This window comes from Mauremys mutica, chromosome 10, assembly GCF_020497125.1.
Source record: "Mauremys mutica isolate MM-2020 ecotype Southern chromosome 10, ASM2049712v1, whole genome shotgun sequence".
NCBI lineage: Eukaryota > Metazoa > Chordata > Testudines > Geoemydidae > Mauremys > Mauremys mutica.
Genome location: NC_059081.1, coordinates 12144128 through 12170161, shown reverse-complemented (window position 1 = coordinate 12170161; position 26034 = coordinate 12144128). Strand labels below are relative to the sequence as shown.

Here is a 26034-nt window from a genome sequence, read left to right as displayed (position 1 = left end):
CCATAAAATGTTTAAACATCCATATGGAATCAGATTGATCAGCTTTTTAATGTGGAACTAGCTATTTTATCTCTCGGCTATGGACGGCAGGGTAGCAGTCTGTGGAATACCATCTTTTATCCTAGTGGTGGGCACAAACAAATTTGTTACACATACTTTCCAAGCAGCTGTTAATAAAACACAAGGCCTATTCTTCTGCAGGGTGTCAAGGGTCAGCTTCATTCAGCAGCTCCCAAATTGAGCTACAGTAAGAGTTTTTCCACTTTTAATTAAGTGATTCCTCACTGACATGACATCACCACTGAGGCCAATGTTGCCCTAGGCTCAGAGCAGGCCTTTTCTACTGTAGAACGAATCACTTCTCTCCTCCTCCCCCCAAGTAAGCTCAGAGAAGAAAAAAAAAAAGGAGAGACACAGCATGAAGACATCTGACTAGCTTGTTTACAGCCCAGGAGCTCCGAACTCCTTATCTCAAAGGAAACTGCAGACATGCACCCTGCCCAATTTCTAATGGAAAAAAATAAAAGCCACAATCAGATCATTACTGGGCATCAAAAAACGTTTTTTCACAGGTTGGGAGGGAAAGGTCTATGGTTAGAATGGTGTCACTAACCCTTCCAAGCACACACAGGGTTTACAAAGCCTATTCAGCAATGAGGAGTTCTCCTTTGACGCTCGGAGGCTGTAAAGAACTTACAGCAGAGATGAACTCTTCCACTGCATACTGACCACTGCAGAATATACTGCTTAAGTAACACTATTAAGATAGGGAGAGAGGGACACAAGTGTATAAAGGGAAATGCTTATGGGGAAAGAGTCCCACTACACTCCTCTATTGAGGAAGCCTCATATTAAAGAAAAAAAGATTGGCTACAGCCAGGGCAGAAACCAAATGTGATCTATGTGCATGTCTAATTGTACAGTTTTTCTATGTCATTGCCTAATCTTAGTCACAGTCAAGCAGATGTTCATGCTGGACTTTTTTCCCCACTTACTCACTCTTAATATATTATTCAGCTCTGATAGTCCCAAAGACAGAAGGATGGAATAAAAAGTAAGTTGCGGATGGTCCTAGGGCTAGAGTGGGCACCATATGACTAACTATAACGAGCGTAGAGCTGTTTGATGATAAACATGCCCAAAGCCACACTGCGTACTTCTGTGCCTGAGCTCCCAGTGCCAATTCCCAGAAGCTACTTCCCTCCACCCTCTGGACTTCTAAAATTAACTAAAGAAAAATATATCCTTGTAGCAACAATAACGAAGGTGGGTTAAATGAGGTCTGAATAAGTGTAAATGGTGGTCACCAAGTAAAACAGGAAGATCTCAATTACTGGTGTTTTATATTTTACTGTTTGAAAATAACAGAGGGAGACTGGGCAACCAGCTTCAAAAGACACCAATTACCCTCAAGAGGCTGTTAGATTTGCAAGAGGTTTCAATACACTTCTTTCAGAAACTCAAAACGTCACCTGCTGCCCCCAAATAGTGACAAGGAGAATACAGTATTTAACAGCTCATAAGGGGAGGGAGTAGCTTTGTCAAAACCTGATAAACTGGCATGAGGAAGACTGGCCCACAGGAGAGGTTCCCTTTCACCAACTGAAGTATTAATGCTGGATTTGTTAGAGATCAGCAAGGAGGAAAAAGCTCTCCATTCTGCCCCTTGGGAAAGGGTTTCCCTGGACTGAGAACAGAGTGAGCCTCTGCAGAACATAGTGAGCTCTCAACATTCCAAAGCAGTGTTATGTTCTGATCTACCCACAGACCTTTCAAGACAGGGACTCCAGGCAGTATCTTATTCCCAACTGTATGGTTTTGATTTCCAAGGCTGGAACATCCCACTGACAGCTTTCAAAATACAGCAGCCTGTGCCAGTGTTTCTTATGAGTGGTTAGTTAGTAGTCAGAGCATCAAAAATTCAGTTTCGCCTAGATCTTTAGCACTGCATTTTATAAAGTGGATCGTTTACGTTACATGCTGCACCACTGCATTTTGGAAAGGGGTAGCCACCAAGTAAACTTTCAAATTGAGAGGGTGCTCTATCAAGTTACTCTCATTTCAAAGCCAAGTTCCAAAACAACTGAAAAAAGTAACTTGGAATACTGTTTTGGGTAGGGGTGAGAGAAGGTGCATGACAAATAATCTTCCACTCTGTAGGCTGGTTGTTAGGGCAGTGGCCTGGGATATCAAAAAACCAATTCTGAGCAGAGTTTGATCATCCTAGATCACTTTGAACCAAGTAAAGAAAGTATCTGAACTCAAGCCTCTCACAAACCAGGCCAGTGCCCTAACCACCAGGCTATTGGGTATTCTGGAGTCTCTCTCAACTCAGGTTTCAGTCCAAAAACTGGACATTAACAAATCTATTTTTGCAAAACTGCGCAAAACAAAAAAAGTAGAAGCCTCAAAAGCTGCCAGAAGATAGAAGTGTCCTCCTTCTAATCAAAGCTACATGTGAAGTACATAAATGGTGGGCAGTTAGGTACTCTCAGTGTACAGGCTTCACTTTGAACTGTCATTTTACTGACCGTATTCTCTACTGCGCTGAGGGAGAGCGAGCCATTTGCCAGATATATTCATGCATTTCAAGTCACTTAGAGGGACTACTGTCAATACTCAGGTCATGTAACCCAGGACAAACCCAGAATGTTTAAGTGTTATCACTTTATACTAAAGATTTTTGCATGTGAAGTAGGCAGCAGTTACTCAAAGTACAGATTTGAATTAATGTTTGATCATTTCAGATAGTTAACTCACATATAAAAATAGGAAGGATCTGAAATATAACTGAAGTGTGTCAAATCTAGTGTATTAAACTTTGGTACCATTTTATTTTTATATTCTACTCATTAAACACATTTGCATTTCTAAGTAAAACACATTAGTATTGGTAACTAATGGATGTCTTAAAGCAGAGTCCTTCGGCCACAAAAAGCTAATTGTGTTATGCTAAATTGGATCTCAGTGATATACATGTTATATCCCCTAGGATTAATTAAGCTACATCTCTTCAAAACATTCTCAGAGTGCATTTATTCAGTGTGTGGTTAAATTACTCTGAGTTCTGCAATACTTGACAGCATCCGACACTGTCCAGTTGTGCCCTGATTTTCAGAGGTTCTGAGCATTTGTACATCTTATTGAAGTACCGTATTGTTCTGAGTATAGGCCGCTCCTGATTATAAGCCGCGCCCTTAAAGTTTGGTGCTATTTTAAAAAAATTAAATTTGTAACTTTTTTTAACAAAGAAAATATACACATTAGTAGAACAGTAAAACAGTATTTTATGTAATGAATAGGAAGACATGTACCAGTATTTTTAACACTTTTAACACTTTTGGTAGTCCTGCTTTTGAGGGCATATGTTACATACTCAGAAATATTGAAAACTATTTTGTAGTTATACTGTAAATAAAGAAGGGAAAGGAATGGATAACAAGGAGACTGATGGGAACAGTTCTCACCCTCTCCCCTGCACAACAATCAACAACATTAGCAAATGTTCTTAGGGTTAGGAATCATGGCCCCCCCCCCCCGAACTCCTGACCCATCCAACCCCCCGCGTTCCTTGACACCTCCCCCCACCCCAGGGACCTCTGCCCCATCCAACCACCCCTTCTCTTTGTCCCCTGACAGCCCCTGGAACCCTTTTCCCTGACTGCCTCCATCCCCTGATCCTTTCTAACTGCCCCACCAGGACCCTTGCCCCTATTCAATCCCCCTGTTCCCTGCCCTCTGACCCCCCCCCAACCCCTATCCACCCCCCACCCCGAACTCCCCTGCCCTCTCTCCAACACCCCCTCCCTGCCCCCTTACTGCGCTGCCTAGATGGGGCTGGCGGCACTACAGTCCGGCCGCGGCTGGAGCTAGGAGCCCCGGGATGCTGGGCCGGGGCAGGAGTCACGCGGCCGGAACCCGGAGCTGGAGGATGTGGCGGGAGCCGGACAGCCAGAGCCAGGTAGCTGGCCGGCCAGAGTAGGGCGGCCGGGAAGGGATGCGGTGCCGGGTCCGGAGCCGGGCGGCAGGGGACGCGGGGACGGGGACGGGCGATGTGGCGCCGGGCGACGCGCGGCCGGGGCTGGCGCCGGGCGGCGGAGGACGCGCGGCCGGGCAGGGCCGCCCAGAGAATTCCGGGGGCCCAGGGTCTTCGGCGGGGGGGGGCCCCCTTCCATTCTGGGACCTGCCACCGAAGTGTCCTGAAGACCCACCGCGGGGCGCCCCCGCCGCCGAATTACCGCTGAAGCGGGACCCGCCGCTGAAGTGCCGCCCGGTCTTCGGCGGTAATTCGGCGCCGGGAGGCCCCGCCGCGGGTCTTCGGGGCACTTCGGCGGCGGGTCCTGGAACGGAAGGGCCCCCCGCCGCCGAATTACCGCCGAAGACCGGGCTGCACTTCAGCGATGGGTCCCGCTTGGGCGGTAACTCACCAGGTTACCCCCCCGCCGCAGGCGAAGACCAGGAGCAGAGGAAGCTCCTGCGCCTGGCCCCGCAAGAGTTTTCCGGGCCCCCCGGAGCGAGTGAAGGACACCGCTCTGGGGGCCCCGAAAAACTCTCGTGGGGGCCCCTGCTGGGCCCGGGGGCAAATTGCCCCCTCCCCCCCTCCCCCCCCCGGCGGCCCTGAGGCCGGGGCCGGCGGGTACACGGGGCTGGAGCCGGGCGGCGGGGGAGGTGGGGACGTGGCCGGGGTGGAGCTGGGTGGCAGGGGAGGCGGGGACATGGCCGGAGGAGGCGGGCCTGGGGCCGGGGCGGGGATGTGGCCGGGGCTGGAGCCGGGCGGCGCGAGGCCAGGGCCGGCGGAGGCGGGTACGCGGGGCCGGCGGTGGGGGTGGCGGGGACACGGCTGGGGCAGCCCAGAGCGCTCTGATTCCCCGCCGCGGCTGGGATTTAAAGTATTTTTATTGGGTTTTTTTTTTTTCAAGATCCCGATTATAGGCCGCACCCCTAATTTAAAGACTTAAATTAGGGGAAAAAAGTGCGGCCTATACTCGGGACAATACGGTATGTGGCTGCTCCATGCCTCTAGAAATCAGCATGAGCACATATAGACCATTTGGTGCACTATGCCACGGCAGTATCTCCAAGCCATTATTTTCAACAGGGCCCCAATTCTGCCACTCTTACTCATGAATAATCTTACTGAACACTATTTTGCAGGAAGTTTTAGCCATTGTTAGCCTTTGTGCTGGGTAACAGTGTTAATGCCACGGACAGCAGTAAAAAGGTACTTACTGAGCCATGCTAACCTGTATTGCTGTTGAACATGTCTAGCAGTTAGAACATGATTCCTAGAGTCAGAAATCCTGACTCCTATTGCCCCAAATCTGCTGTTAGAGTTACCAAGTTTCTGAAAATCAGACCCCCTCCCAAACTTCTTCCCCTTGGGCCTGCCCCGTCATCCTCTCTTCCCCCCTCCCCCATCACTTGCTGCCCTCCACCTTCTTCCCCCACACCCCACAGCTAGTCTCCCTCTGCTCCGAGGCTGGTAGCTGCAGCCTGACTCAGAGCCTGCTGCCTGCCTGCCCACAGATGCAGGTAGGAGGCAGCCCTGCCTGAGCAAGGCTTGGCACGGGTTGGCGACCCTCCCACCCACAGTAACTGGACTTTTGGTGTCCATTCAGTATGTCTAACCAGACACTGGCAGGTCCCCTTTTTGACCAAACCTTCTGGCAAAACAACCAGACAGCTGGCAACCCTATTTGCTGTATGAGCTTGGGGAAGGTATTTAACCTGTGTCTGACTCAGTTCGATAATCTGTAAAATGGATATTAAACATTACCGTGTGTCATGAGGATTTGATACGCTTCATTGACTCTTAAAAGCTCTGAGATTCTGGATGAGAAAATATGATACAGAACATTATTAATTACAATATTTTGCAGTTGTGGTGCTCAAACCTATACCAAAATGAAATTGGGATTTTCTCAGTGGCTTCGTCAGTGTCTTAGGCGGTGCTTCTCCCTTTTCGGGCCCTAATTCTGCTCCATCCCACTCAACACGAGTATGGAAAAGATACTTTGAACTAAATAGAATCTTGCATTGGCAAACAAGAGATCTTTGCTTGAAACTGCACAGAAACCTGTGCTCGTAGCCTCCTGCTAACTATTGACTCCCTCCTTAGGGCCACTAAGTTCACTCCCTGTGGGAGCCACTGTCCCACTGCCACTTACTCTATACTGTAGTACAAGTATAGTACAGTGCAAGTTGTAAGAAACCTGCCAAGAAAACCAAGAATGTTATTTCCACCCCTTCAAACCACCACTAAAAATATCTTTCGAACACCCAACAAATGTCAAAAGTTGCTTTTCAGTGCTTTCCTATGAAAATTGTTTTGTACACATCACTTTGAAGGAAAAGTGCATGACAAAGAAAAAGTGAAGCAAAACCTAAAATTTAGTAATCCTTTCATACAAAAAAATAAATTCAGTTTTATAATTTTTTTAAATTCTATTTGCAGGTTCTAATGCTCACCTTGCTAGGATCTAACCAAGGGGAACTTTTCAATTACACATGCAGTAGTCCAGAATAATCATTTTAAATTAATGGAATTCTAAACCTCAAAAAGGTCCGAAGCCAGAAGGGAGAGTCAGAGTGATTTTGGGGATGAGGGGAAGGGGAGGGAGAAGGGGAGAGGGGATAAGTTTATAGCAATCCAAAAGAGAATTAATTGGGAAAAAAAATGGACAATTCACAAGGGAGAGGCATGTATCTCACATTGCTGATTGTGAGAGACCCCTGTCAGTCACAGCTGATATGCTAGTCAGCTGAACCTACTTTAAACCCACAATAAAGGTTGGCATGACTGACTACAGTGACACACAAGCCAGGACAAATCAAAGAGGAACATATATTAGTTTCGGATGCAAAATAAAAGTTATTTTCCAATTGGAAAGAAATTAGAAGACAAGACATTTTCAATCATATCCTGATAGGATTTCTCTTTTCCTACTAAGCTGGTCCTTTTTAAAAGACAGAACATTGTTTACAAGGTGTTCTTTACAAAATATCTGACAAGCTTTTGTTGCTTCTCTCTGCTTTACACCATAATAAGAGTGTTTAAATGGTAGTAATTCAATTCTTATGTGGTAGTAACTGGTTTGGCGTATCCACCTAGAAGTGAATGGATCTTTAAGGGCTACTTATTTTGTGGTGGGAAATCCATTTCTGCAGATTCGTGGGGTATATGATGCCTATTGACTACCAAGCTAGCAAGATCCCTTCTTTGAGACAGTCAAACTGACTTAAAATCACTACCTCACTATGACTCAGAAGGTGGCTGGTTACATTTGTGTGCTGTATTCTTCTGCAAGAGCAACAAAGAATCCTGTGGCACCTTATAGACTAACAGACGTTTTGCAGCATGAGCTTTCGTGGGTGAATACCCACTTCTTCAGATGCAAGTGGTGGAAATTTCCAGGGGCAGGTTTATATATGCAAGCAAGAAGCAAGCTAGAGATAACGAGGTTAGATCAATCAGGGAGGATGGGGCCCTGTTCTAGCAGTTGAGGTGTGAAAACCAAGGGAGGAGAAACTGGTTCTGTAATTGGCAAGCCATTCACAGTCTTTGTTTAATCCTGAGCTGATGGTGTCAAATTTGCAGATGAACTGGAGCTCAGCAGTTTCTCTTTGAAGTCTGGTCCTGAAGTTTTTTTGCTGCAGGATGGCCACCTTAAGATCTGCTATTGTGTGGCCAGGGAGGTTGAAGTGTTCTCCTACAGGTTTTTGTATATTGCCATTCCTAATATCTGATTTGTGTCCATTTATCCTTTTCCTTAGAGACTGTCCAGTTTGGCCGATGTACATAGCAGAGGGGCACTGCTGGCATATGATGGCATATATTACATTGGTGGACGTGCAGGTGAATGAACCAGTGATGGTGTGGCTGATCTGGTTAGGTCCTGTGATGGTGTTGCTGGTGTAGATATGTGGGCAGAGTTGGCATCGAGGTTTGTTGCATGGGTTGGTTCCTGAGCTAGAGTTACTATGGTGCGGTGTGCAGTTACTGGTGAGAATATGCTTCAGGTTGGCAGGTTGTCTGTGGGCGAGGACTGGCCTGCCACCCAAGGCCTGTGAAAGTGTGGGATCATTCTCCAGGATGGGTTGTAGATCCCTGATGATGCGCTGGAGGGGTTTGAGCTGGGGACTGTATGTGATGGCCAGTGGAGTCCTGTTGGTTTCTTTCTTGGGTTTGTCTTGCAGTAGGAGGCTTCTGGGTACACGTCTGGCTCTGTTGATCTGTCTCCTTATTTCCTCGTGCGGGTACTGTAGTTTTGAGAATGCTTGGTGGAGATTTTGTAGGTGTTGGTCTCTGTCTGTGGGGTTAGAGCAGATGCGGTTGTACCTCAGTGCTTGGCTGTAGACAATGGATCTTGTGGTGTGCCCGGGATGGAAGCTGGAGGCATGAAGGTAGGCATAGCGGTCGGTAGGTTTTCGGTATAGGGTGGTGTTAATGTGACCATCAATTATTTGCACCGTAGTGTCTAGGAAGTGGACCTCCCGTGTAGATTGGTCCAGGCAAGAGTTCACTTGCCATGATGTAGTCTGTGATTATGCAAAGGAACTGATAAGAAACTCTCCTGTGAAGTCTATTGTCTTCCTCAAGCTCAGAGGTTGAAAACATTTTGGAAGAGATGACACAAGGTGGATTTCCTAGGCTCCTAATTGTTTACACCTGCTACCTCTTCTATGTGTTTATATTTCACTCCTCAGTGCTTGTAACACTTGAGTGGGAGTCATGTTAAGAGTAGAAAAATATTCAAGACTTTGCTTGAAAGATCTATAACCACCCCCCAAGTAGAAACTGAAAATTAAAACACTTTATACTGTATTAGGTTGTCCAGTTAGGAGGAGTGCAGTATAGGGCTATGAATATTCCCTATGGTATATAGTTTTCATAGTGCTTTGTCTAGTCTACAAGAATCTCAATGGAGTTTCCACCACTTCACCCCCAGTCTAGAAGATCAGTGCTAGACTGAATATCAGGAAAGAAGAAACAGATGACTTGGGAAATAATTTCTTTCATTAACTCTACTTGGAATATTCAGGACAATTCCTCTCCAGTCTTGAAATGCTTGTAGAAAATTAATACACCCTGTTTACTCTGTTCTTTACTAGTGCTCAGCCAGGGTGTACTTATCACAACTGTTTTTCCCTTAAAAGTCAAGTTTTTCACCTTGAGACTTTTGGCAAGATTAAAAAAAAAGTCTTGTGATCTCTCATATGCGCTTGAAGTGAAAGGGATGGTTTGGGAGTTTTGCAGGCATGAAAGCAAAATCCATGCATTTCCTTTTAAATCAGCTGAACTGATGAGAGCTGAAAACAATACAGTAACCTAGAGAATTAGGATCAGCACCACGCATTTAGTTTCAGACTTGATAGCATGTGACTGATCTGTATACAAGTCTCATTATCTCTTTGTTGTACAAAGTGAGATCTGAGTCTTGTCTGTACATCCCCTTTGCCGCATCCCAAATGCAACAGTCTCTCAAAGGTCACGTGAGACCACAAGGTTAGTCTTAAAAGATAGAGCTAGCAGGTGCATCAGCACCTGCAGTGGCCTCCAGTGATGTATTAGTAATAAGGCCACACGTTGTCCTTCCAAGTCTACCCAGCAGAGAATTCTCAGAACATGCAGGAACAATGAAGTGTTTCATTTGTGAAAACTGAAAGATGGTGCAAGAGGAGCGTTTCAGAGGGAAGGTGAGCCGAAGAAGCCTTTCTTCAGTGAACAGGACTAAAACTGGCATCTCCAGTGGACTCAGTCTGAGTATTTTAGAGCAATGCTGGTCCACTGAGACTTTAATACAACTTGTTAGTTGACATGATCCCTGGGCAAGAGGTCTTGGTCAAACTTTGAATGTTTCAGTTCAAAATCTCTTATAAAAGGTGTACATTTTAATAAAGCTTAAAACCAAATAATCCCATAAAGAGCTTATAGATACTGTGTAGAGCAACTTGGCTGCCAAAACAAAATCAAAGAAGCCATTCAGCTGATTTAATTATTCATGTTCTAAGACTGTCCACAGACCAGGCACTTCTAATTAAGAGAGACAAGGACATCTACAAAGATTGCAAATGAGAAATGAGTTTCATACCTATAGAGAGAAAAGCTTAAGACAAAGTGTAACAGGGCTAGTTGAGAAAGGTAGGCAGAGCCATCCTTAGGGTTTATGGGGTCCTATGCAGTATTACTAAACTGGTGCCCCTATGCCCAACTTGGGGCACAGCAACCACCCCTGCCTGTGGACCCCCAAAAGACCCCCCCCCACACACACACACTGCTGACACACACCAAGCTTTGTATGCAGCAGACACTGTGGCAGCCTGGGCTAGAGACAATGCAGGAAAGGATAGAGCCTCATGGAGGCAGAGAGTCACAGTTCCCCACAGAGACCCCCATACCCTCTCCCTCACACAGAATTCACCACACCAGCTCATTCGGCTTTGTGAATATGGCCCCTGCTGAAGGAGGCTGCAGCATGCACTGGGTGTGCAGGAGCCAACCCGCTCTTACCTGTGGTCCTAGTGGTTCGTCAAATTTTTGGGTGCCCTACGAAGGCATGCACATGCCTAAGAACGGCCCTGAAGATAGGATCATGGATTCCTTCTCTCTTGAAATGCTTCTTGTATGGATTGTCAAGAAAAAGCACATTAAGCAGAGTATATAACCTCTTGAAGTATGTACCACATTAGAGAGATGTAGGGAAGAGATTAGAAGAAAGTTTAACCAACCAGCAAAATCCACTTCACTGAGTTATGAGTCCTGAGCTCCCAAGTTAGCAGTTGGCCAAACCGGACAGTCTCTACACAAAAGAATAAATGGACACAAATCTGACACCAGGAATCATAACATTCAAAAACCAGTGGGAGAACACTTCAACCTCTCTAACCACTCAGGGTACGTCTACACTACGGGATTTTCCGTTTTTACATAAACCGGTTTAGTAAAACAGATTGTATAAAGTCGAGTGCACGCGGCCACACTAAGCACATTAATTCGGTGGTGTGCGTCCATGGTCCGAGGCTAGCATCGATTTCTGGAGCGTTGCACTGTGGGTAGCTATTCCGTAGCTATCCCATAGTTCCCGCAGTCTCCCCCGCCCCTTGGAATTCTGGGTTGAGATACCAGTGCCTGATGGGGCAAAAATCATTGTCACGGGTTGTTCTGGGTAAATGTCGTCAGTCATTCCTTCCTCTGGGAAAGCAACGGCAGACAATCATTTCGCGCCCTTTTTCCCTGGCAGACGCCATTGCATGGCAACCATGGAGCCTGTTTTGCCTTTTGTCACTGTATGTGTACTAGATGCCGCTGACAGAGGCGATACAGCAGCGCTACACAGCAGCATTCATTTGCTTTTGCATGATAGCAGAGACGGTTATCAGTCGTTCTGTACCGTCTGCTGCGTCATGGGTGCCCCTGGCTGAGGTCGGCCGGGGGCGCAAAAGATAAAAATGGGAATGACTCCCCGAGTCAATCCCTCCTTTATGGTATCTAAAAATAGAATCAGTCCTGCCTAGAATATGGGGCAAGTGTACTAGAGAACCAGTGTATCAGAGAACCAGAGAGCACAGCCGCTCCGTGTCAGATCCCACAGAAATGATGAGCTGCATGCCATTCGCAGGGGGTGCCCCTGCAACAACCCTATCTGTTGCTTCCCTCCTCCCCCAGCCTTCCTGGGCTGCCGTTGCAGTGTCCCCACATTTGTGTGATGAAGTAATAAAGAATGCAGGAATAAGAAACAGTGACTTGTTAGTGAGATTAAAATGAGGGGAAGGCAGCCTCCAGCTGGTATGATAGTCCAGACAGGACGTTAAGCAGTGTGGGGGTGAGGAGCCCAGCATCCCGCTGCTATGATAGTCCAGGCAGTACAGAAACTTTTCTTTACACATGAAGGGCGGGGGCTGATGGAGCTCAGCCCCCAGTTGCTATGATGAAGACGGTTACCAGCCATTCTGTACCATCTACTGGGAATGACCAGGAGTCATTCCTATTTTTACCCAGGCGCCCCCAGCCGACCTCACCTGAGGCCAGCCAGGAGCACTCACGGGCTGATGATGACGATGGATAGCAATCATATTGTACCATCTGCCACCAGGGAGGGGGGGGAGAAGAGGATGCTGCAGTTCACTGCCACAGCATCGCGTCTACCAGCAGCATTCAGTAGACATAGGGTGACATTTAAAAAAGTCGAGACGATTTTCCTTCTGGGGGTGGGTGGGGGGAGTAAATTGATGAGCTGTGCCCTGAACCACCCCGGACAATGTGTTTGACCCTACAGGCATTGGGAGCTCAGCCAAGAATGCAAATGCTTTTCGGAGACTGCAGGAACTGTGCGATAGCTTGAGTCCTCAGTCCCCCCTCCCTCCATGAGTGTCCATTTGATTCTTTGGCTTTCCATTACGCTTGTCACACAGCAGTGTGCTGAGTCCCTGCTGTGGCCTCTGTCTGGAGATCTTTTTAAAATGCTTTGGCATTTCGTCTTCTGTAACGGAGCTCTGATAGAACAGATTTGTCTGCCCATACAGCGATCACATCCGTACGGTCCATGCTGGAGCTCTTTTTGGATTTGGGACTGCATCGCCACCCATGCTGATCAGAGCTCCATGCTGGGCAAACGAAATTATATTCAAAAGTTCACAGGGCTTTTCCTGTCTACCTGGCCACTGCATCTGAGTTCAGATTGTTGTCCAGAGCGGTTACAGTGGTGCACTGTGGGATACCGCCCGGAGGCCAATACGGTCGATTTGCGGCCACACTAACCCTAACCCGATATGGTAATACCAATATTAGCGCTACTCCTCTCATTGGGGAGGAGTACAGAAACCGGTTTAAAGAGCCCTTTATATCGATATAAAGGGCCTCGTAGTGTGGACGGGTGCGGCGTTAAATCAGTTTAATGCTCCTAAAATCGGTTTAAATGCGTAGTGTAGACCAGGCCTCAGTGACAGACTTGTAGGTGGCAATTTTGCAACAAAAATCCTCAAGACTCCAAAGAGAGACTGCTGAACTCGAATTAATATGCAAATTAGATACAATTAACTTAGGTTTAAACAGAGACTGGAAATGGTTAGGTCATTACACTAATTGAATCTATTTCCCTGTGTTAAGTTCTCCTCACACCTTCTATGGTCATCTCAATTATCACTTCAAAGGTTTTTTTTCTCCTGCTGATGATAGCTCATCTCAATTGATTGGACTCTTCCAGTTGGTATGCGTACTTCCACCTTTTCATGTTCTCTGTATGTATAAACATCTCCTGTCTGTGTGTTCCATTCTATGTATCTGAAGAAGTGAGCTGTAACCCACGAAAGCTTATACTGAAATAAATTTGTTAGTCTCTAACGTGCCACAAGTACTCCTGTTCTTTTTGCGGATACAGACTAACATGGCTGCTACTCTGAAACGGGTTAGCAGAGTTTTGGTAACATCTGGTCTCTTTCCAATAACCTGTCTGGCATGAACTGCCTTGACTCCAGGTACAATCCTTAGCAGTGTGAGGATGCAGTGACTTTGAAGGGACAAGAGAAAGTTTTATTAGGGATATAGAAGTTTCCCTAGTGCACTGGTTCTCAACCTGGGGGTCTAAAAGGGGTCCATGAAAGGTGGTTACCACCACAGAGCAGTGGTTTTCAACCTGTGGTCTTGTGGACACCTGGTAGTCTACAGACTACATTTAAGATTTCCAAAAGGGGTCTGCACCTCTATGTGAAATATTTTAGTGGTCTGCAAATGAAAAAAAGTGACAACTGCCATAGTGGAACTGGGTCAAAATTAAAAAAGCCACTTTGGCATGAGAACCAAGAACCCTTCAATGCAAAGGACTGTGCACAAGTGAAAGAAATTGCACAGACAGATGGCTAATACTGCTGAGTCGATAGACATTCTAAAGTCACAGCTGGTAAGCATTCAAGGGCTTTTCCCAGAAAGTCTATTCAAGACTTTTAGCATTTCCTGAATAGGAAATATGAGGAAACTACTAGAAACTGGACAAACTTGTCAGACATTCTTAATCTTCACCATTGTTTTTGCTGCCATGTTGATTTCAACAGAGCTGTTTTGGACACACGTTCCAGTATGCTTTACATAACGTAACCATGGTTCAGTTTTAAAACAGAAAATAGAGAGTGTTCAAGTCCATAACATTTCCTAATATGAAGAATGTTTTCTTGCAGGTCATACCCTTGCTATCATGCAGCAGAAAGGTACTAATTTCCTTAACAATGCTCGACAGTTGACTTTAATTCCTATAACCCCCATTCCTTAGGAAAACAGTTTTTAGAAGGTAACTTGCCTTTACCTAATAAAGAGAACTTGTACTAATGCTCTGACATCACTTGTAGTTATGCCAATTTCTCCAACTTCCAGTAAGGCACAATGTTTGACAGCTTAGTGAAGATCTAAGAGGAGGGTGGCTGAACAGTCTTTACCATACATCAGAGTCACTAAAATTGAAGCCAAGGAAAGTCTACTTAGTCTTGTACCACACATCTTCATTAGCAGGAGTCCATTGATTTTTGAGATTAACAAAAGGAGAAAGAAAAAAACAGGGTAAAGGAGATGCAAGAGGGGAAGAGGAAAATGAGCAAGACTTGGGCAGAGTGGGGATTAAGGGGAAAGAGGATAGAAGAGGGACAGGATTTTTAAATAAGAGCCTTCCCCAAAAATTTGGGGTAGACAGGAACACTCAGCTTTTGTTCTACATAAAATAAATGCAAGTTGGAGGGTCTAACATTCACCTAAGCTTATGATATGAAATAAAAGGTTTAGAGCGGCCACACACAAGTATGTGACTAGTCATATACACAGGATGACTGCTTAAGAAGGGGAAGGGGCAAGCTCTTGATTTCAGATATTCACATCAGCCATTCAAAACAGATCCAATGTCTTGCATTAGGTCACTTTCCAGTAGAGGTAAGAGTGAAAACTATTTAAGTCATCCATAAGAGCCATGTGGTACAACTGCAGCGTCACAAGAACTATAGGCAGCACTTCACAATGTTTTATGGAAATATGCTTATGAGTGTAAATATGATGCAACTGGAATATGCTTTATGCAAAAGATCTCTTGTAAGGTATCATTACAAAGCTTCTAATCTATGGAGTGTGTTCATTCTATTTGTATGTATCATTTTCATAACTGAAAATATAAACTATAATTCTAAGGTCCTATTGCAATTATGCAAATTGTGGGCCATTGATGATGGTTTAGAATCTTGATGGCTCCCACGGACTAGGACAATTGGTTGTACGTGGCTGTTTACTTGCAAGCCTTCCTGTATTCGTGTAAGCCTGCCCAGGAAGAATGGTGGAATCCATCTTAAACCTGGTGCTTTTCCATTTAGGAGGCGGGATGGGAGATCCAGAGACACAAAAGATTCCCACCTTGTGCCAAAGCTATAAAAATGGGGTGGAAGAGAACAAAGGAGGCAGCAGTCATGAGAAAACTCCTAGTTACCACCTGAGCTGGAACTAACAAAGACTGTACCGGAGGAAGGATTGGGGCCAGACTAGGAAGGGGTCTAGTCTGTGAAAGACAATTAAATAATCTCTAAGGGCACGATATTATCTGTAATCAGTTTCTTAATGTATTAGGCTTAGACTTGCATGCTTTTGCTTTATTTTACTTGGTAACTTACTTTGTTCTGTCTGATATTAAAACTACTTAAGCCTACTTGTTATACTAACAAACAAAAATGATTTTATTAAGTAAACCTAAAGTAAGTGATTAATACCTGGGAGAGCAAACAGCAGTGCATCTCTCTCTCTCTGCGTGTGTTACAGAGGGCACACAATTTAGGCGTTTACCCTGTATAAGCTTTACGCAGAGTAAAACGGATTCATTTGGGGCTTGGATCTCATTGGGAACTGGGTGTCTGGGTGCTGGAGATAGGCGACCTGCTGAGCAGTTTTTTGTTAAAGTCTGAGCTTTGTGGGGTGTGGCCCAGACCCTGAGTCTGTGTTGCAGCAGACTAGCGTGTCTGGCTTAACAAGACAGGGTTCTGGAGTACCAAACTGGCAGGGAAAACAGGCTCAGAGGTAGTCTCAGCACATCAGGTGACAGTCCCAAGGGGGTCTCTGTGACTGAATCCCCTCACAGTTTGGCCTTACAGCAGGGTTTCAATTAAAAAAAATTCAGAGCAAAAAAGTTTACAATAGGCTGTTTATTTGTATCACAGACTGGTTAGCTGAGAGTTTGGGGCTGTATGCACAATTCTATACACACACAGACTCCTAGATTCCCAAGTTTAATCAGTGGCCATAAAAATCTCTCCTCCACAAATCTCTCCATCTTTCTTTCTGCAATAAAGACATTGCTACAGTCATCCATATCTTTATGACCTGTTAGCTAGGAGAATTAGAACTCAATACACTCTACCTGGGGCTAACATATGACACCCAACTTCATCAGATACAGGAGGTGCCTGGTTTCTGAGTGAGGCAGAGTAGTGCAGGTACATTATACCCATGATCTGTATTACTGACAAATCATCTCCAGGTGAAATTCAAGGTGCTAGTTGCTCTCCATAAAACTCCAAGTGACTTAGGCCCTGAGACATAGCCTCTTCCTCTCAGACCCACCACATCACATGCACTCAATCAGAATACTTCAGCTCTGCCCCAGACTGAAACTCAAGGGAGCCAGAGCCAGGACATTCTTAGTGGTGGAACTTCACCTCTGAAATTTGCTTCTACAGGAAGGCATCTAAAAACCCTGACCTGACTATATTAAGAACATACTGGAAGACTCCTCTTTGGCCCAGACTTTCCACTAAAACAAAAAATTTCTGGCATTTATTTTTTCATTTTCTAGGCCCTTTAAAAGGGCTCAGACTCTGGGGGTGCTGGTGCATATACACATTATAATTAGAAAATAACTGCTTCTAACCCAAGCCAGAAAAATCCAGCTGGTGGGTGTTTTGCATATTTGTTAAATAAAGGAGATTCCTTCCCCATGGTACCCATTCTCAGAGAATTCAGTGATTTCTCTCTCCTGTTTATAAGATCATATTCAGAATTCAAGCGTATGTCACATTGCTTTTACAGTCATAGTGACTGCTAGGAAGTGTCTTATTATTCTGTCTTGTGTGTAAACAAAATGACATTGCAAAAATTGTTTCTCAAACTTCACCTGATTAAATTAATTGGCCAAAGGAACTGCATGAGCCTACTGCTCTTTACTATCCTTTTCATGAAGGAAAGTAAATTAGATGAATTTTTTTTGCCAGGAACCATGTTCCTATATTAGACTTTGTGTCTCTGCACTTGAGCACAGGAGTAATCCTGGTCTAGTTCACCTTGAGTTGGGTTAGACTAGAGCACAACTGCACATAGTACCCAGTGCCAGATCACTTTCCCTGACTGTAACCCACTAGTTCTGTACCTGTGGGCATAGCTGAGTAGACCAGGAGCCCACCTTACAGAAGCCATGCCCCAAAGACACCTTGAACACTACTGTTGTGAAAGACTGCATGAGGGAGACATTCAAGCAGTATTTTTAGACATCTGTCAAGATAACAAAATCCTTTCCGGAATTGCCCTAATACACAAACTCCATGCTTTTCCAAAAGAAATGTTCCATATATGTCACACAGCAAAATTTCATACAGGAATTAAGCCTCAGATTTTTTATACTGCTCTATTCTTCCCTCCTTACTTCCCACCCCCCAGATCAATTATCTGCATCATCTCTAAGTTCCATAGCGTGCACACAAAGACACCCCACCACACGTTTGCTTAACTTGGATGCATGACCTCTCACGGACAATGGGCTGCAAACTAATCTTGTCAATTTTTTCAAATCAGATTCACTTCAGGAGACACTTCACTGGCATGACAAACTGTGCAAGTGTTGCCAAAGTACAAGATATCAGGCATCTGTCACCAGTAAAGAGATCCACCCTCTGAAGTGGGAGAGGTCATTTACAGGGCAGCAGCAAGAACAAATCCAAGTCAAGTTGCCCTGTATCCATGTTATAGATGAGCCCTCTTTCGAGTTATGCACTTTCCACAGCAAATCTGAGATTGAAGCAAGGTGGAGAACGGCAGAGAAATGGCCCTAAAAATACAAAGCCTGTCTTTGGCAATGATGAGCAAATGAAGTTAGATGGTCAAAGGTCAAGTAACAGCATTAAGGAATTGTCTCCAAGCTTAATGACATGTGCTACTAACATTAGCGTGGTGACGTGGTAGTTGATGGTGTGGGCTCTCAGACAAGTGCATTTCCACCAGCCGACCACCTTTTTCTTTTCCCCCTCCTGAAAAGGCACCAGGACTATTATTAATCTCTCCCCTTCCTGCCCATGCTCCCTTCACTACTAGGAAGAAGGCAAGATGAAAATAAATCAGCTATCAAAAAAAACACACACCACTTTTTGTTATTGTACGGGCAAATGAGAATTGCCAATATGGTGAGCTAACATTTCAGAGAAGAGAACAATATCAGCTGTTTCCCTCTCCCAGTGGCATCCCCAGGATAACAAGCAGCAACAGCGAGATACCAATCTCTCTTGCAATCAACACTTTGAAGTCCACAGCCATGTCGGCTAGCACTAACTTGTTCTGAATCTGCTGTGTGTGCTAACTGTGGGAGTGCCAACAGTGCTTTGAGAGTTGACTTGTCCTATAGCTTGTTCAATCAGTTTGATTTTGGTAACAATCCTGACACCATCTCTGTTCAGTAGGTAACAACTGTCAAACACTGCAAAGCACAAGAACTCAATATACCGAGTTCCAGAGTTATTTACTCATTTGATGGTAGGTCTTCCTGTGTTGTTGCAGATCAACAGCCTGTTAAACCATGCTAAAAAAACCAAGGCAAACTCAACCTGCTGCTTGTTCTGGTCGATTGCCTTTGCAGAATTGCGAACCTAACTCAATACCTGCTGAGCAAAGTGCATGCATTGCAAATCCATGCATCATGAATTTAGTAAGCCAATCTGTCCTTGAGCCCCCTTCATTTACATTTTCCAATAATTAAAATAAAGGTTATATAAAAAGGGAGAGCCAATTTGTACCTGATCAAGAACCATTCCAGCCTTCACCGAACTCCTGCATTGAACCAAACTCTTCAAAAAGGACATGGCTGAAGTGTTTTCCCCACCTTGTTTTTATTTTGCCCGTTTATTGCCAACTTGCCATGGAACAGGAAGCACTGAAATACAGCACAGCTTTGTTTCTGTAAAAGCCTGTTACCCAAAACAAGGTCAAGAGTGATTCGGAAGAGTAAAGACCACAGGCCAGCAGACTCCACGATATATTGGAAGCCTTAACTTAGTCCTATCGTGCCTTGGGAAAGTCAGTAGTGCCTACATACTTGTGGCTTTTCCTATATACATATACAAAGCTTTAGAAAGTATTGGTTCTGCAGGTTTTGAAGTATGAAGCACTGGAACACACCGCTCCCACAACCACTCAGAAAGTTGGTTGCACTCAACTGCGAGGAGCAGCTGTTCTCAATGTATTTCAATCCCATCCAAACCCAGGAAATGCCGAGTTTCACAATAAAGCCTTAGTACCTCACTGGGCAAAGAGTTCACATCTCATGGACTTTATAGTCCCAGAGTGTTTTGTGGCATCTATGATAAAATGTATCCTGTCAACTTTGGCCCATTCTTTCCTTGGTGACCTGCATGGTGGGATATTTGCCTTCAGATATTGACACAAACATGAACCTTTTCCCCCCCTCTGCAGTAAGTAGCTGTGGCAATCAACCTCTCCTGAACCTTTGGGACAAAGATGGAGGATGACCCACACTGGTAAATTAACCTAGGGAACAGCCAAAGCACTCATTGTTTCTCACTAATAAACCCAATCAATCATCATTGCTCTTACTGAAGGGCTCATTGTACGAGCTGCCAAGTCATTGCACTGACCTCTGCCCAGTTGAACCCTCACACACGCACACATTGATTAAGACCACGGATATCCCTGCTTTATAAGTCAGAAGAAACTCAGGCCCAGAAAGCTAACAATGAGTGCTCACACTGGGCTTCAGCATAGCAAGTGGCTTCCTAGGGTATCCCCTTCCCTTCGTATTCCTAGAGAACTGCTCCTCTATGGGGGCGGAAAAAGCAAGCCATAGAAATAACTTTCAGTAAGAGGCATGTCTGGAAATGAGTATTTTTTTAATCACAGGCAAGCTAAGGGAAAGCTTCCCTTATGGACACGAATAGAGAAGGTGTATTTGAACAAACATGCCAGTTAAGGTCCCTTTCCAAATATTAAACTGCCAACTCCTTAAACACAAGAAACCCAGGTCTCTAAAAGTGTTTTTAAAAGCTACAGCAGACTGTGCCATTTACAGCCTTGAATACACACTGTACTTGTCTTACAGCACATGCTTAACCAGCAATTTATTCAGAGCCTTCTCCCTGCGGAAGATATCCCCAAACCAATTGCTTTCCTAAAAACAATTTGTGTATCTGTGTTTACAGACCTCGGCATGAAACAGCCACTTCTTATGGCTTACGGACTGTACATCCTTGTTATAAGCTATTCTGATGCAGAACTCATTGAAGAGGACTGACAGGGGGGAGGCATCCAGCAGTTGGGGGGGGGGGAAGGGCAGTGAGAGGAACAGGGAAACTCAAATGAATTAGGTTTTGTTTTCATCAAAACTGCCTGGGGTGTGGAGTGGTTGCTCCCTCACGCACACTCCTATTTTAAAACAGGAAACTTACGAATCTACAAGTGCGGCATTGCAAAAACAGAAGAAGGATACAATGGGTCTTAGCCATTGCCATTTTAAGATTACAGAATTATTTTTGTACTAGCCACCTCCTTTTTGCAAGAGTTCTATAGAAGTAGGGGATGGAATTTCAATAGGCTTCTATCAAAGTTACTCTAAAAAACAATGTAATTTGGGTTAGTGTATTTAACCACCAAATAACCACCCAATACAGCTTGAGAGAATATTCTCTCTGTAGATTTGAGTCAGCCTATAGAAGGAAAATAGTTATGTATTGAATAGTTACAAGAACTATTGGGGAGCAGGGGGAAGAGAAATTCCTCTCTGAAATTCTATAAGATGTTTCCATAAAGCAACTAGTGTATTTTCCTTCTGAAAACAATAGCAATAACTGCAAGGACAACTTTAGTCTTTACTGCACTGAGGTAGGGATTTATCTATACTTAAATCCCATTTACCAGGAGTAGCTAGTAGTAAATGCATTGGATTTTGTACTTAAAACTGCCTCATGGAAGAGTAATTCCTGCTTTATATTCAGAGGTCAACCTGTAACAAAAAAACAAGTTACACAAAAACTACACTCTATAAGTGGTTTTTATTTTGTATAAGAAGTTTACTTATTTAGCCCTCCTGATGAAGGGCAGCTGCACTCCTGACAGCACAAATCATGATTTTATTAAAGGCATTTGTCACATTGTAAAGATCATCCCCATGATGGGCAAACTGACAAGGAAGATATACAACAATGTTGTGACACTATAGTGGTTAAACAGACAGATTAGAGCCACACACAAATTGAAAAAGACACCACTATTTTAATCCTGGTTTCTACATCCAGTAAGCTTTAGCAACTACAGTGAGCTCTTACAAAAAGGAATGCTACCACATTGCTACCCGTTCCAGTCCGTGTGAAAGCTACTTAAGTATTTGTTATTAACCTAGTCAGTTTGAAGTATCTAATCCTATGCAGAATAACAAATATCAAAGCCTTGCTCAAGCAGCCATCCTCCCCAGTGCCCCTTTCCCAGCTCAGTTATTATTCTCAAATCTATTTCAAAAGAGAAATACAGTTCAGCAGCTACTGACCTTTGCAAGGGAAACAACAGCAACACTTTGAAAAGAACCATGCCAAACACGAAGTGCTGGAATAACTGTGCCTCCCACCTTTCATTCTGTTTCTGTGCTGTTCATAGCAAGTGGTCACCAGCCCCCATAAAAAAAAAAATCCACCAGGAAAGCGTAGTATTACCTAAACTCAGCACTAAACACGAGGAGTATTGCCTCTACTCTAACTTGCAAGCAAACCACCTTGGAAACAGGAGGAGCTACTTAAGGGAGGGCGGGGGTGGAGTCACACCCCCAGCTGTTGGCTGAACTCACATCTAGAAGATAGTCTCAGCACATTATGCAATATAAAGACGCTGTAGGGGTGAAACGCCTCCTTGGACACACCTACTATCAAGTGTGCTACTTTGTAACCAAAATATTATACAAGGAATCTTTCCTCTACCAAGAAAACAAATTACAGTCATACCCATAAAGAAATAAAATTAGTATTGCCTAGTACATGCAGTTCACCTCTGGAGAGGTTTTGACTGGATTTCTTCTAGCAGCATTCCTATTACTTCAATGTAGTTTTCAATCAGGTGGCTTTGGCTACAGATACAAAACACTGTTTAATGATCAACATTGTTCTTAGCAGTCCACACATGCTGACCGTGAGAGTCTGTGGGAGAAGACTCATAATTCGGTTAATTACACAATCCCTGTTTCTAGTAGATTATATCTGTCAGAAGTTTTCTGATGCAAGGGCTTCTAGTAATGCTTATACTTAGATTCAAGCCTGGCTATTCTCTAGCCTTTAACTGTGACATTTCCTGAATTTGGAACTCCTTTCTTTGTTCATTCTCTGAGGCAGCTATTATACAGTATTTATTTTTAAGGGTAGGCTGAAGACTTGTGTTACTCTATCTCATAGTCAGTTTAGTAGTGGTTTTGCTTTGGAATTGTAAAACAATATGGGACATGCTACATAGAAGATAGCATTATAAAGGAGTAGATTGTACTAGAATTTTGATAGGGCATTTCATATTGCTTTTGCAATACTTGATAACTGGTGCCAAATCCATTATTTCTGAGACTAGATCTCATAAGGGTGGATCTGCCTGGGATGGGGTTAAAACGTGTTCCAAACAGAAAAACTGTTAGGATTGCCGTGGAATGAAAGCACCTGACAATCTGGTTGCCTGTGATCTATTAACAAGGGCTGAGGAGTAAGATCTTCAATGGAGAATGTGAAGTAGTAGTCGAGAAACAAACAAACAAAAACCTCTTAACAAAAGTTTAACTCTACTGGGGCTCTATCTGCTACTGAGCTAAACAAGTGTAACAGAAAGAAAAAGAATAGAGTTGAAAAAATAAACCCTAGGGTAAAAAGGAATGAGGATTGACTAGGTTTTAGTTGACACAATGTTGATCTGAGTTATGTTTCTTTCCTTCCAAGTGTTCAGAGGCAAAATTTGTTTTGTGAATGATTTGCACTTGGAATTTCATTTTTTTATAACAATACTTAGGATTTATACAGCAGGTAGGTGGGAACAGGATGTCTGACTATCAGTCCCGTGTCTGTGTGACCTTTAAGTGGTCTATAATTCTTACAATTACTTTTTGTATTATTGCTATGGCAGAGACAGAGCCTGTTAACATTTCTAAGAGGTAATGTACATCAGAAAGCAGTTAGCAACTAGTGAAGAACAAACAGGTGCTGCATTTTGCTTTCCCCTGCTGCCTATGACTTCTCATTTCCTTCATGTTACCTGTTTTGCACCATGGCTGAGGACTGTCATTACTTTAGTGATTTAAACTAAGAGACAGATGTTTGTTTCATTATATAGTGGCTGTGAATAATTCACGTTTTGCCAATGCCTGAAAGCCCCCTTTGACACCTTGGGTTAGGGCCACAACACCTGCAAGGCGTACCGTGTTCACAAACCCTGATGTAACAGGGAATGTGCAGCGCTAATTAGTACAACCCCAACAATGAGCAATGCTGGCCAAACAGAAAGTCTCTGTTTTGGTGAGTTCACAGAGACACCTAGTGTCCAGTTCTTGTATCACAGGGGAAAAAATCTAACCTGCTGTTATTTTGATGGCTCTGGCAGCCAGCTTGGGACCTCATCCTGTATTTATTGAAGTGAATTGCAATTTTGCCATTGACTGAAATCAGGGCAGGATTTGATCCATTAACTTGATAAACAGCCCCTTAGAAATGTGTATTGAAGACAAATTGATATGTTACTAAGTGAGTATTGACAGCTCTTGTGGCTTTATTATTGGAGTTTGTCAATATTTGCTGTTTTTCTTATGTGACTCCAGGAACTGGGACTCTAGATACAAGAGAATCTCAGCTGTCATTTAAAATAAACAAAATTTTTCCATCCCTAATGGTTGCAGAGGAAAGCTTGAAATCATGATTCATGTGTAACCTAAATGCTCAAAAACTAGAAGGCAAATCAAAAGAAACCAAATTTTGAATAAATTTTAAATCTTGTGATTTTTGGGGGGGGGGAGGGGGCCAGGGGGTCAGGGGAAACCTTGATTTATGAATATGTGGGGTTGGCAATACTGCTAAGATTAAAGGTAGACATTAGCCCTGGAGATTTTCTTAAGAGGGCTAAAGTTATAATATTGTATCTCACTTAGCAAAATATTTACTAAATAAGAATACATGATTAAATACAAATTCATGTTATATTCATTCGCCCCTTCCAGGTGAAAGAAGAGAATAGCACTACGGGATCAGTTCCTCCTATGACTAAGTGGACACAGCTGCCATTAACTGTCATTGGAACTTGTACTAGGGATTGAATTTGATCCTATAACTTCAAAGAGGAATTTCTCAAAATTAAATATCTAGGGTATGGAAGCAATCCCTGTGACCTGCAGCATTCATAAATTCCAGAGGTAAAACAAAAATGAGCCTGAGGTCCACGGTTCCTGTAAAGCACGTCTACTGGCGCACCAAGCAAAACAAAATTTCTGTTGTCTGCCACAGTCATTTTGCCGCCATTTTAGGACCCCAATCTTGCCCCTTCTGAAGCTGACAGGACTCCTTCTGTCAGTGAGAGTTCGCAGCCTGGGGTCTTGCCCCTGAGGCAATAATTACAGCCACACCTGTATAAATCATCCTCCACAAGTTTAGTCCAACATCAAGCAATTGCTAAAATAAAAAGATAAGTTGTGTGCTGCATGCTGAAGGTTATTTTATTAACCCTTAACAGTGCTCTGCACTCGAAAGTGATAGAAATGAGCAGGGATTCTAGTTCGTGATTTTAAAAAACCCAATACATTTGTGTTTTTCTGCAATTAAAATGAAATGCTGAACTTTAGTTTACCTAGCTACACTATATATAGGTATCAGTTGAACACAATGTTTTATTGATATACAATAGAACCCCATTTATCCAAACCTCTGTTATGCAGCTCTCTCTATTAACCAAACCAGGGCTGACAGCCCAAGCACCTATAAACACTACAAGTTCTCTGTAAAAATGAAAATTTTATGTTTTCCCATGGCAAACAGATTTCTAGGATCCCTGGAGATGATACAGAAACTGTCATGCATTTTTTCTAGGTAGCTTTTAATTGGTGGTTAAATGTGCATAAACCTGAGCAAAATGAAGACCAAATTGCACAGAGGGGAAGTGTGTTGCTCAGTGGATTACAGAAAGGAGTGTATGAAAGCCATTATACCCCATCACAGGAATGCTGAGAAAATTAGTTCAGTCTGCTCATGCATTTGGCCTCAGCGGCGGGTGTATACATCAGAAACTGCCCTTGAAGAATCCTTAGTCTCACAGAAGGCTAGGAGATCTGTAGAGATTTGTCTCTCTCTAACAGTCATAGAATCCTAGAAGTATAGGGCTGGAAAGGACCTCAGTAGGTCAACTAGTACAGTCCCCTGCACTCAAGGCAGGAGTATGTAGTAACTAGACCATTCCTGACAGGTGTTTGTTTAACCTGTTCTTAAAAACTTCCTATGACAGAGATTCCACAACCTCCCTAATCAATTTGTTCCAATGCCTAACCACCCTGACAAGAAGTTTTTTCTAATGTCCAACCTAAATCTCCCTTGTTGCAATTTAAACCCATTGCTTCTTGTCCTGTCCTCAGAGGTTAAAGAGAACAATTTTTTGCTCTCCCTTTTTTTTAACAACTTTTTATTTACTTCATATTTGTCATCATGTCCCCCCTCAGTCTCCTTTTCTCTAGACTAAACAAACCCAATTTTTTCAATCTTTCCTAATATGTCATGTTTTCTAGACCTTTCATCATTTTTGTTGCTCTTCTC

At 43.7% G+C, this 26034-nt stretch overlaps 1 protein-coding gene across 13 annotated transcripts in view; it reads right to left on the bottom strand.

Annotated features, from left to right (window-relative positions):
• The window catches only part of KALRN (kalirin RhoGEF kinase), a 743024-nt gene that overhangs the window by 93241 nt on the left and 623749 nt on the right, over window positions 1-26034 (bottom strand). For 3 of the 13 annotated variants that reach the window (XM_045032058.1, XM_045032059.1, XM_045032061.1), the window contains exon 1: window positions 21771-21999. The exons of 8 other annotated variants lie outside the window; for them this stretch is intronic. In XM_045032058.1, coding sequence (XP_044887993.1) covers window positions 21771-21855 — 85 coding nt within the window. In that variant the 5' untranslated portion in view covers window positions 21856-21999. Of the gene's footprint in view, window positions 1-21770; window positions 22034-26034 lie in introns of those variants that run through there. 2 more of the 13 variants (XM_045032062.1, XM_045032060.1) reach the window with 2 other exon arrangements.